The sequence below is a fragment of the Hoplias malabaricus genome, chromosome X1 (assembly GCF_029633855.1).
Source record: "Hoplias malabaricus isolate fHopMal1 chromosome X1, fHopMal1.hap1, whole genome shotgun sequence".
Taxonomy (NCBI): Eukaryota; Metazoa; Chordata; class Actinopteri; order Characiformes; family Erythrinidae; genus Hoplias; species Hoplias malabaricus.
In genome coordinates, this window is record NC_089818.1 from 3681547 (window position 1) to 3694621 (window position 13075).

General features: G+C 41.9%; 1 protein-coding gene across 4 annotated transcripts in view; it reads left to right on the forward strand.

Annotated features, from left to right (window-relative positions):
• The first annotated feature begins 423 nt into the window (after nt 1-423).
• Nucleotides 424-13075, forward strand: part of LOC136675830 (uncharacterized protein C10orf67, mitochondrial-like) — a 28235-nt gene continuing 15583 nt past the window's right edge. For all 4 annotated transcript variants that reach the window (XR_010796222.1, XM_066652599.1, XM_066652598.1 and 1 more), the window contains exons 1-8: nt 424-492; nt 1262-1382; nt 3144-3287; nt 3378-3452; nt 3748-3903; nt 7933-8080; nt 9086-9144; nt 9646-9711. Coding sequence is in view for 3 of the 4 variants with exons in the window: in XM_066652599.1 (XP_066508696.1) it covers nt 428-492; nt 1262-1382; nt 3144-3287; nt 3378-3452; nt 3748-3903; nt 7933-8080; nt 9086-9144; nt 9646-9711 (834 nt within the window). In the remaining variant the exon portion in view is untranslated. The remainder of the gene's footprint in view (nt 493-1261; nt 1383-3143; nt 3288-3377; nt 3453-3747; nt 3904-7932; nt 8081-9085; nt 9145-9645; nt 9712-13075) is intronic.

The following is a 13075-nucleotide window of genomic DNA, read 5'->3' on the forward strand; positions in this document are numbered from 1 at the left end:
TTGAAAACTCAAATATGGTCACCCTATCCAACTTTAACATTTGAACTGAGTCAGAAACACAAGCCTCAGCCTTCCACGGCCAAGTAAAATATGTGAAACGTGTAGGACATTTTCTTTCCTTTATTCCATTTCTGGGCAGTCTTCTAATAGTTTTAATGTGTATTTTGTTTGTGGCCAGCAGTCGCTAATCGTGTTGTTGCGCAGTTGTGAAACATTAAGTGGTCACAGAAAGCGTTCATGAGCACCTTTACAAGAACCATTTGATTAAAACCCTGGGGGGCGTAGAGTGCCTTGAAGGAACTAACCTTTTAGCTAGTGCACTACTTAGGGAGTAGGGAACGATTTGGGGCGCAGCCCGTGTTTAAATTCTCTTGCTGTTTAGCCGGTGTGTAGTTGCTATAGAAACCTAATGTGGACAGTAACAGTTATGGAGCTTGTACACACGTTAATAGATGAAGAGGATTTTTCTCAAGAAATTGAGGAAATTAGAAGGTATGTCACATTTTAAGTTACGAAAGAGAAGCCATTTAAATACAAATAAAAAAACATAACATTTGGTCCAGTTTTTTTTTAATTAGGGTTTCAACGGTTAAAACGGTTGTGACGTAAACGCATTTCCATTGGTCCTTAACCACTGGCTAAAACACTTTAGCTACAATAATTTAAAGTGTAATATAAGTATACCTACAAATATAAATTAAGCTGTTTGTCTAATGTTAGCTTTTGTGTTATAATCTGATAGAAACCTTGAATAAAAGAATAGGCCTAAGTTATCTCTTTTGGGTCTCATTTGTATCTTCTCTTACCTTTAGCTTATGGACAGCACCACACACACATGATAAATAGACAAATAATTTTTTGTTGGAGGCCTTTTAACACATTGTTAGGCCCTTTTTAAAATAATTATGAGATTTGAGGGATTTTCTGTAGTATTCTTGGACCACCTCAGCTATTCATCTCCTGTTTTCTCCTAAACAGGGAGGAGGGTTTTAAGAGTGAGAGTTTAAAAATCACTGATTCATCTTAATACAACATTGAGGGGATGTTCTTCGTGTCTCCTGAGAGAAGAATTTTAAGAAAGATGTTTTCCCAGAACTTGTAATGTGGCTGCAGTTATACAAGAACAGACTTCTCCCCTGCATCTCTTCTCTGTGTTATGTTGATGTCCCTTGGCCTTCATGACCTTCTTATTGTGTGTAGTTAGTGGGGACAATCTGTTCTGTAGCCTTCTCTGTGTCTCGCCCCTCCTTTTGCTCTTTAGGTATTCAGTGGGGAATCAGCTGAGGGCAGGATTCTTTGGTCAAGAAGCCTGTGTCCAGACGGATGTGTCCGAACTACCATTGGTCAAACGTCTCTCAGATGAAACTGCAGAGCTCGTGGAGGTAGACAATGAGGTTGACCTTAAGGTTCAAGCCTCTACATCATCTTCTCTTTTTTTGTTTCTGGAGGGGAATTTATTAAGGATTTAAATTATAAACAGAACAGTCGAAGTTAGTTTAGGAAATATTATGTCCATAGCCCCAGGACAAAGTTGCTTATGATAAACTGCCTGGAATCATTGGGCGCAGCGGGGGAATAGACCCTGGAGGGGGCGCCAGTCCTTCACAGGGTGACACACACTCACACATTCACACCCACGGACACTTTGGGTCTCCAATCCACCTACCAACGTGTGTTTTTGTGCCGAGGGAAGATACCCACGCTGACACAGGGAGAACACACTAACTCCTGCTACTTAAAATGACAGGATTATATTTGCACAATGCATAAATATACCATAAATCAAGGCCACTACTAAGCATGGCTCTGTCTGAATGAATGTGTGCTTTCCTCCGTATTTAGTTGAGGCCACTGAGTGCTGACACTGAGTGTCATTGCATTCCGTTAGATTTGCTCCGCAAGTTCATTCATGCTGCCGGCCTTTCATCCAGTTAGCCGGAGGATTCCTGTGTCTGTGGTGGTGAGTGGCTGGTCTGGGGCTGCCCCGGGACGCCTGCTGAGAGGGCATATGGTGGCTTTGTGCCCTAGAAGAGCGCCTGAAGCAGCCGCGTTCATCACTGCTCCTGCCTGCAGAGTTAAACAAATTGATTGGCAGCCTCGCAGCTGAATGAGGGCCTTCTTCCACGCATAAAGCCTCATGCTTACGCTCACATTTCTGCTTTAGGCAGCTCTGAGCTTGCAGGGTGATGATTTAGCTTTCGTCATTGTTTCAAATGGGGTTGCAGGATACAGTGTTTACACTCAGAGGAAAGCATTAAAGGCAGCGTCTGCGATTCTAGGGATTTGTACTCTCTGGTTTGTTTACGTTCTTAAGCTCAGCCTCTTTTTAGGTGGAACGGTAGAAAAACTTGTGACTGTTGTTCATACGTGGGTAAAGTTCAACTGACTTACCACAGAAACACATTTGCAACTTGAGTTGTTTACTTTTGTAGGACTTTGTCTGGGTTTACTTTCATGCTGTTAGCTGTCTCCCAAATTTAGAGTCAGTTCCACCATAAGTAAAATGTAACAGCAAAAACAATTCAGTGTGACCCACATATGAAGCCGGAACAGAGCACTGTGCCCCTAGTGCCTGATGCAGTTCTCCAGGTGGATGGTCATTCCTGGTTGAGAGCAGGTTGTGCACATTTGGCTGCTGTTTCTCACCAGTGTGTGCTTGGATTGAATGTTAAATGGAATGGTGTTCTGTGCTTTGTTGATTTTAAAGTGTCCTTGGGTGTCTAGAAAGGTCCTATATAAGTGTAACTTTCACCTCCAGATGCCGTTTCTCTACCATGAGCAGAGAGAAAGCCTAGCATATTGGGCCGAGACACTTTGTTTTTGTATTTTACTCATTTACTGACACTAGGGCTTCATACACACATTAGACCATTGCACAAACAGACTGGAGAGCAGCAAACGTTTATGTTTTTTTCTTTATTGTGAGCATCACATTTAATGACTCAGGAGACTTCATGGTGGTTGTCCTAAAATTTCTCTGGAATTTGAGACGTGAGACACTACAGTTTACAGCAAATCTGAGCCTAGTGTGAGATTTTACTGAGTTCTCCACTAAAACTCAAAAAAGGAGGCAGGTGTGAGATTACTGGGCTCTTACTGACATGCTCATAAATCTATCTTCATGTCATTATTTCTCCTGTTAGGAGATGGAGACCCTGAAAAAGGAAGTGGACACGAAAGTGCGATTAATGGAGGCCCAGTATGAGACCAGACTCCAGCACGAAGCAGAGGCTTTCTACGCTAGAATTAATAACAAAGTCAAAGCTTTGGAGAACTACTACAAAGAGGTTTGTTGTCGCAAGTCATGACGTGGTTGTAAAGAAATTATAAAGGTGTCCACCTGGTTTCATTGTTGATTTGTTTGTCCATTTGTTTAGAAAATTACAGTTCTCCGGAACAGCTATCAACAGCAGTTTGCTGATGCAGTACAAGTAATCCGAGCCAGCTACAAGGTATAATACTGACTCGTTTAAGGGGCCTGTATCTTAGACAGTCATTTTTAAAATATAAAACAGCTTAGTAAACATTGACGATCCCTAACCCAGAAGAATGTGATGTGATGTCCCAAAATACACTGCATAACCATCGTGTTTATTCACCCTACAGCAGTACATTTTAATGTGTGTGAGGAGTGTTACAGCTAATAAGACACATAAGTAAAGGGCAGTCAATCAGAATCAGAACAAAGATTTATTATCATAATCCTGGAACTATTCCTGTCGTATGTGTCTGTAATTGTAACTGTAGGCGCACTACATGAAAGAAGGTGGTGAGGTGTTGGAGGTCATGCCCAGGGACACAGAACGGATGCAGGGTCTTGTAAACGAGCTCGAGGAGAAGAAATTTCAAATCGAGTTTCTGACTGAGCAGCTGAGGGAGTACGAGGAGCGAGCTCTGTTGGAGGTACACACACACACACACACACACAGCAAACATTTGGTGCTTGAAATCAGTAATGACTTCCTGACAACTCCGCATCCTTTCAGATGTCACAATGTCCTCCTCCCAGTGGACACAAGCATCTATGGGTTATTTCAGATCTGAAGCAAAACTGGGGCTTGAGTTACTCTTCTCTCTCAGGGTTGAAAGCTCTTAAGTGCTGTTTATTTGGACAGTTTTGGCTTTTGTTTGTATTGATTTATGCTTTTTTTTTATCGTTATATTTAAGCCTTTCCACAGGGTGACTTTTCTGCCAGTGGATTTCTGCATGAATACCTTCAGTACGAACATCATCTCCTTCCTTTAAATATAGCCTGGCTTGTGTTATTATCGAGCAGGGGGCTGTTAATTATAATGTAATGGCCGACGTTTCCCTGGCTGAAAGGCCACTCAGGACGATAGGCTAATAATCAGGTTGTAGTGTAGCGGAGAAATCAATTTCTCATCCGTATGCTTTTGTGAATGGGGTTACAAAACAACATGAATGAGTTATAAGGTGTCAAAGCAGACCCTCTCACACGGTCTATGTGACCTCTCTCTCTCTCTCTCTCTCCCTCAGTGTGAGAACAGGAGAGAGAGAGAGAGAGAGAGACTGCTGGCGTAGGCAGATGGCAGGTTAGAGCGGCCATAGAAAAGTCGCAGCCACTCAGTGAGTAAGAGCTAAGTGCAGCTCAGCGGAGGGCGAGCTTTGTTCTCTGTGCTAATGAGTGCTCTCACTCCCACGGCTAAGACGCATGGTTGATCACCTGTAGTTCTGTTTCACAGCAGAGGGTGGAGCCAGAGGTGAGGGACGGAGTGATAAGGCACAGGTTCAGTATAATTGATTGCTTATTTGGGCTTTATTAAAAGGTCTAGTACTTCAGCTGGGCTCCACCCAATGACCTCTAATCCCAAATATTAGTAATTAGTATTAATAATAAGGCCGTACATTTTTGAAAAGTTGTTGATAGAGCCTCTTACACTGACAAGGCCTTCAGGAGCCGGACTGAAGGCCTATCATGTCAGATTAAGCACTGATATAATCAGTAGATATTAAAAGGTTGAAGCACATTTATTAGAGAGAAACCGTCACAAATGGTGCAGAACTGATTGCGAATTTTGAATATGGTGTAGTTTTAATTTAAAAGAATAACTAGTAATTTACATTAGTACTACAGCTTTAAAACCATTGCGATGCTTGACCTGTTAAAGTGAGAATGTAGCATCTGTTGCTGCTACTTCAGGCTCAGCACGGCAGAAACTGCACTATGTAACGTTTGGAGGTGGGTAGGGAACCACTCAACCCCTCTACACTCTCCCCCTCCCCCTTGATTTGCGGACAGTGCTGTAGGAATGAATCAAATACATGAACAAAACTTCCAGATCCTTTTAACACCCAAACATTTGAGAGAGATTAGCATTAGTGAAAGAGAGGGAGTCACAGGAAGATTAAGACAGAAGTGGGTAATGATTCAGATGGACAGACTCTGGGACTGACCATCCAAGACCTGGAGTCATCTGCTGCTGCTGTAGTCCACAGCCACGCTACAGGCTCCACTGCCCACATTTACTGAGTAGTTCAGCCCCATCATCCGTGACCTGTACGTCATCAGCGCTAAAAGAGTCACGGCTTAAGCTTATAACACTTGACTCTGCAGTGAGGGACTAATCTGGGATAAACAACTGCTGGAGCAGGGGTCTTGGGACCTGTCATTCTGTAGAATTGAGTTCTAACCCTGTTTTAGTCCCAAACCTGGAACCTGGGTGTGTGCACGTTCCTCTCAGATCTACACCTTGTGCATGTATTATTAATATTACTAGAGAATGAATGAAATTGTTGAGAAGGTCTTTTGATATAGTCACTGGTTTATAGATCAACCATTTAATGGAAAACGAAATGGTTGTCAGTGTTATTCTGTAGTTGGGATGATGCTTGGGTTACAGCATCACTAGAAGGCATCTTCTTGAGCGCAGTATACAGCCTACTGTCTGCTTTCCTGAATGAAGTTGAGAGAGAGAGAGAGAGAAACAAAACGAGAGGGGAAAGCAAAAAAAAAAAAATCTCTTGAAGCTTTGAAAGCCTTTGAACGGCTGTACGGTCCTAAGTGTGACAGGCATGCAAAAGGCGCGTTAATGCGCGGCTCTGAATAGCGGCGATGGTGGAGGGCCCACTGTGTGGACATCACAGCGACCTGATGGACTCCATGCGGCTCTCAGTCTGCGGACCAAGCGAGCCGACGTGTGATGTGATCCCGGTGACACTGGCAGCTCCATGGCCAAGGAGGAGGCACAAAGACAACAAGCCCCCCCACCCATGGAAACGGTGCTCGTAGCGGACCCCCTGGGGCTCCCCCCCGAAAAACACCCACCCCTTTGCCCCAGCCTGAAGAACTACGGGAAGCACTCGTTAAGGCCGCAAGAGAAAAGAGTAATGACTTGAGTTGACTTCATTCAAATGAATAAAATATTTTTGCTGCTTTTTTTTTTAAATAAAAGATGAACACTTTACTGTTGGTCTTCATTTATATGATCACTGACATAAACTTACATAAATAGCTATAAAGGCTAATACAAAATAATGCTGCCAATTGATATCGGAATTATATCAATTTTGGCTGATAACTGCTTTTTTAAAGGCTATTAGGATAGGGCGATTTTGTTGTACTATTATTATTATTATTATTTCCCAATATTTCATACATGGGCAAACTGGGCAGCAGTCCTTTCCTTTTTTTTTTTTTTTAATATAAGACCAATGCCAGTGTAGAAAGAAATATCAGATCCTTCCACCTCTGACAGTGTGGAGAAACACAGGCTGTGCTAAAGCACATTTATTTTTGTATTACTGTGTTGTTACACTGCTAAAAATCCACTGGCATTTCTTAGCGTTAAATCCTTTTCTTTAAAAAAAAAAAAACTTTTTAGTATTTTTATCTTAAAATTCCAGCTTCAAAATCATTGTGATGAGTCAATGACCTCATCACAATGGCCTCAGCATCTGTGTTTGCTACTCTGGGCTCTGCACCTTAGAAACTGCACTATGTAGCTTTTGATGGAGGGTAGGAAACCACCCCCTCCTTCCTCCTTAATTCCCCCTCCCCCACCCCTTTGATTTCAGGACAGTGCTATTAAAGTGAATTAAACTTTATAGCTGTAGGGGGAGCCCAGGAGGATAAATACCGAATCGTACCTAGTGTTTCTTTAAGTGGATCTACTATTCTTAGTAGATCTATTATTTTATTTAGCTTTCAATGGAGTAATGGAGTTTAAAGCTATGACCAGTCTGTGTAAAGACCAGTAAGTAACTAAATAAATGTTACTGCTTGAATGCTAATTGGTTTAAAGCTAAAATAATTTGTAAATTAATGGTACATTCGTCTATTCGTCTAAGATTAGCTCATGGTTTCTTATTTTTCCGTACGTTATAAATGTGTGGTTCGGGATCAGTATCGGGAGATATTTACTGGTTTATTATTGGACGTTGACGTCAGCCCAGAATTCCGATGTCGGTTAAACACAGGTCAATACTTAAACCTCACTGTGTTGTGTTTACATTCGCAGTATGAATGCAACATAATGGTACTCCGTCCACATCGTAGCTCTAGCACAAGACCCAGGCCACTTCCCAGAAAATGACTTCAGCTGCACGTTCAGTATAAACTGGCCTGAATGACAGGGGCACCGAACAGTATGATCTGCATTATTCCTGTCAATAAAAAAGAAAATGTCCCCATGAATTACAGTCTTTGTATAAAATGTTACTGCCCTCTTTTTTCCAGCAACAGAAGGGGGAAAAAGAGAGAATAAAAATGCCCTCCTCCTGCCCTGTATTCTTTTTTTGTGTGTGTCTCTCCTTTTTGTTATTCAAGGGGGAAATGGTAGGAGGCAAAAAGTTGTCCGATGGCTTTGTCTACGAGGAGTGCTCATATTTGCCACGCAGCTTGAGCGGCGTGTCTTTTGTTCAGCACAGTGAAATGAAAAAAGGCCTTGTGTCATTTTTTTGTTTTGTTTCAGAGCGGCTCGGAGCCTGCAGATGATCCAGAGAAAGGCTGGCTGCGGAAAGAGAACGACAGACTCAAAGATGACGTCAGTGCCTTGCGTGAAAAAACGGAGCACATACGGCAAGCTCTGGAGGCCAAAGCTCAGAGTCTGAAAGATATGGGTGAGGTTGAATGCCACCTGTACCATTTCGCACGTTACAGTTGCCAGGTTGTCGTTAAAGGGCCCCTATAACAGGAGACGGAATTATAGCCAATGAGTTCTTTCCAAACTTCTGGTTTCACCTGGAAAACGTCCAGTCTTTTTTGCTCAAAAATGTCATTTTTTTAACCTAAGCCAGGGTTGTTGTCTGAAATTGTTTCATTGTCAATAACTATAACTATTTTAAAGGACATATGCTCTACAAAACAACTCACGGAGAAGAAGTATTAAGCACAAATTCATCTCCCCTTATCTTCCCCGGTGCTGAGAGGCTGTCTGTGATCAGAATGTAATGTTTGAAGACACTTTAGAAATATCATGGCAATGATCCTACAGTGTACGGTGCCTGTGAGAAGCAGGTAAACACTAGACAGGTGTATTTTCAAGGTTCAGCACTTTATCTCCATCAATGTTTGACAATGTTTCACTCTCTGCTAATGTAACTTAGGTAACCATCTGAATATTTTCCCCAGGGCAAAATTACGACCGTCCCACTGTTTTAACCCCCACCACTTTGTAGAAGAACGATAACTGATTACGATCAGATCCTTTGATGCACTCCTATTGAAAAAGCCAAGAAGCCTCCTGTTAAAAGCTTTTGCATTGCCTGTGACTAACCTGGAGCATCATCCATGTTAAATGTGTGTAAATGGAAAGAGAAAGACACAAACAGACATAGAGCAAACACACACTTGGCCCTTGAACCCAGTGGTCAGTGGTCAGCACACGCAAGTGGACGTGTCAAGACCGACGCCTCGGGTCAGCAGCCTGTCAGTTCTCTTGGACAAGCTGAGCCATTCAGACCTGGAGTGTCCACTGACCTGAAACAGAACAAAGAGGCTGGAGCCATGTGTCCAGTCACAGTTCAATGCAGTATAACTCATTTAAGCTGTGAGATAATGCACTTGTAGATGGCAGAAGGGGTTTAAAAAGTAAATAAAGTCCTGTTCTGTGTCTTTTGTACTAGCTTTGTACACATCGCAGCTGAAGGTACAGTCAGATGATGACAGACAAGCCCTGCAGAAGGTACTTCATTTTACATTTTTAGCAAACTGTGATTGGCTGAAAGGTTTGCCAGTTATCCTGACCACATCAAAGCCTTGTATTTAAATGATCTGAAAACTTTGGGATGTTGTGCAAAATGTAAACAAATGCACAGAACGATTGTGTGCAAATAATTAAAACAATACGTAACTGAAATATTACAAAGACTCAATTCAAGTTTTGAAATTGTAATTTTATACTGTTTTGCCCATTTTTAAATTTGATACCAGCAGCACGTTAAAAATAAATAAAAATATAGATAGATAGATACTTTATTGATCCCCAGGGGAAATTCAAGAAATATTGGGAGAGAGACAACAGCACGTTAATTTTATATATTTGTAGATCACTGCATTCTGTATTTATTTACATTTGGTGCAGTTTAGAAAAAGGTTTGTATGTGAACGAGATTTTTAAAAAACGTTACATATTCTAAATGTAATATCATTTGATCACCTGTCATTTATGTTGGATTTTTTCCAGCTGGCCGGTGAAAATGAGCATTTAAAGGTGCAGCTGAACCAAGAGAAAGAAAGTAGAGGAAAGCAGGTAAGAAGATAAGACAAATGTGGTCGATCACGTATTTCCTTTTTGTTTAGGCACCACAGCAGGTTACCAGCTAACAGCCCTCAAACACCTCCATAATCTCCTATTACCCCCAGGACGCCCCCCCTTCCTTTTCCAGAAATGTTTGCTGTGTGTTCACTTGGACAAATATGGCAGCATATGTCAGGTTAAGGTGAGGCTAATGCCCCCCCCCCCCCCCCCCCCCCCCCCAAGATTGCTGCGCTGTTGTGTGTGCTAGTGCAGGGGGGCATGCCCATAGAGCATGAAACCAAACCTCTGCCACTGGCCAGCAACTGGTGGGTGAGAGAGACTGGGCTGTGTCTTTTTATTGCTGTGTATCTTATCGTGGTGGCGTATCCCAATTGGTAAAGCCCTGGCAAAATAACACTTGGATGTGCTATTTACAGCTCTTTATCTTTTACTGCTGCTGTAAAGATTGCGAGTGCGTATGATCACAGCTCTGTGTGGTGTTAAGAATGGCTTCATGCCAGCAGTTAGATTACTCTATGATTTTGCATGATGCTCAATTAAACTACATCCATCTACTGAACTGGCTTTGGGTCGCCCGGCTCCGCCTAATGAACCAGACCAGAGCAAATGGTGGCCTTTTATTATGTTTTGTTATTGTTATTATAATAAGCTTCCTGATGTCTGGGGGATTTCTCTATGATTAAAATTTGGAGATGATGTTCTGGAGTTTTATTTGGCATACATTTGGGTTTTTAAGTTTCTAAACAATGTACCAATAGAAATGCTCCAAATTACTTGGAATAAAATCTTTTTACATTGGCTTCCTTTGAAAGATAAGAAGGTTTTTCCCTCCTTCTGTCTTCTGCCTCTGTTTTGGAGATAGATGTTTTTTCTTTGGACACTGTCAATATTATAAGACACTTATCATGCTAACTATCTTATATTGTCATGTTGCCCACCCTCTAATACAGGCCCTTGCGGTTATAAGCCTTAAATCCTTTTGTAATTGCATTAAAGCTGACACTAAATAAATCTTTGCTAACTTAATGAAGAAATGGTATTAGTTCAAAATGAACTTAAGCCCTAGTTACAGAGCAGAATAATGTGTGGATATAGATGGGTGATTGCCAGGCATTAAGTGAATTTTCTCGCCTCACAAAGAGCAGAATTAAAATATGAACGCAGAAGGCAGAGTGAAAGAGCGTGCTGTTCTCTATGGAGCTTTTGAAATTTTTTGACCACACAGAAGCCAGGGGGTTAAAAGTCTCCCCCTGACCCGGCAGGGGTTGCTGGGAGACAAGCAACCAGGGCCCTCTCCAAGCTGGCACAGTTTACCCAGCAATCAAACGCTCATATTAAACACGGCTCAGAGTCAAGAGCCATACTCCACACTAAAGATATCATCCATTCATAAGTACGTAATCCCCGTATGAGCTGTTTTATGTGTGTTTGTTCAAGTACTTTGCTAAATATGGATTTTTTTTTTCTGCTTTGTGTGCGGGGTTATACTGTGTAAATGATACGCTACTTAAAGGGAATTCTACCGATTTCCTGCAGGTCGTTTGTTTTACCTCAGATCTCAAATCTATTGGGGAAAAATGTTTATAACCATTCTGTGTAGTTGATTCCAGTGTTTAGAGCTACTGTACTCTTGGGATATGTGAATGCTATTACCACCACTGGGTTAGGGTTAGAATTATTACTTTTTTCCCTAGAATGAAATCTCTCTGAATGAACAAAATATAGAAAATTGTATAGAAACCAACAAATCTAAATATGCAATCTTTCCTGAGGGTGTTAAATTACGCACACACTTCAGTGGTCAGTTCTGTTTTACTTTACAGCAACCCCATGTTGACTGATTGTTATCCTAATAAACAGACATCTGGCATTTTAGACCTCTTTGGAAAAGTGCAAGAACTGAAATTCCTCACTCTAAGACTAAATTGCTTTGATTTATATTTTTAACGTGGACGTTCGGTGAATTGCTTGTTTGCTTTTAGTGATTATCATCTTAAAGGTGACTCCTCAGTTTAATAATCATAAGTGTATTTCTCTATGAAAGCTGCATCAGATGGAAGCTCAGTAATGTTCTTTTTTTTTCTGGTCCACATCCCAGAAAGATGAGAACAGAGGTTAATGATGGGGAGCAGGTGGTATCCCCCCACCCCACCCCAAAATCCTCTGTGCACAATCCTTGGATATAAAAAACACTAATAAAGACATCCTTAATGTCATTTCAATCAGCAGTGAAAGGGATTATCCATATTTAGTGTAGAAGTTCAGAGCGCCACCCATTCAGTCTGACCCACCTTTTGTTGAATGGTCCTTTTGTGCCAGGCTTGACAAACCCAATGTGAAGGTCTACTGCTGAGGTTATGCATAAAAATGTAAAAGGAAGGGGAAAATGAAGTGTGTTTTTTTTTCACTCCACATTATTTTTGGCGACTTTGATCAATGGAGCAGTAAATGTGTTGCAGTGGCCAAAGAGCCGGGTGGGGTTGTGTGTGTGTGTTGGTGTTGGTGGTGGTGGGGGGGGGGGGGGGGGGTTCTCTGGGACTACTGAGGCTCAGCTGGGTGTTCACTTGGCCTCTGAAAAAGCCTCAGAACGCTCTGGCCATCCACTGATCTAAAGCACCACCAGCTGACCACTCAAAAGCTCCACTACTGTAGACAAATGCGTGTGTGCACTTGTATTTGTTTTCCTACGTTTTCAGGACGTAAACACGGGCATGACTTGTTGGGCTTTCGTAATTCTGCAAAAGTGAAACTATTTCTGATGTGTTAATGAGGTGGAAGACAGGATTAGATTTAGGGTTCGACCACCAATATCAGGGTTAATCAGGGTGCTTGTTCTAGACCATAAATATTCACTGAGTCAAACACAGTTTTACAGGCAGTATCATTAGTGTCCCATCTGAAAAGAACCAGTGTGGGGGCAGGCATTTGTTCCAGGAAAGCAGGAGCACACCTGACCAATTATTTGAAGACTGAGACCAATTGATTTAACAAGTGAAATCTGTGGAGCTGCCTGTTTGGAACAGAAACCCGCAGGCACACTGGCCCCTTATGATTAAGAATGGACACCCCTGGATTACTGTCACAGGCGCCAATAAGGGCTAACACCCACTCTGTCTATACACACATACTCTCACACTCACACACACATCACTCTGTCCACCCACAGCAGCCCTGGGGTCCTACAGTTCCACTGTCCATCATTCACATACACACATATCAGAGTGCCCACATTGTTATTGTTTACTGCAAAACCCTAAACACCTGGATAAACCCCATACTGTATTCCAAACTGACTTTCTTTAAAATATAACAACATGAAACTTGGTTTCAAAAGCTTAATAAATGTTTTCCCCTC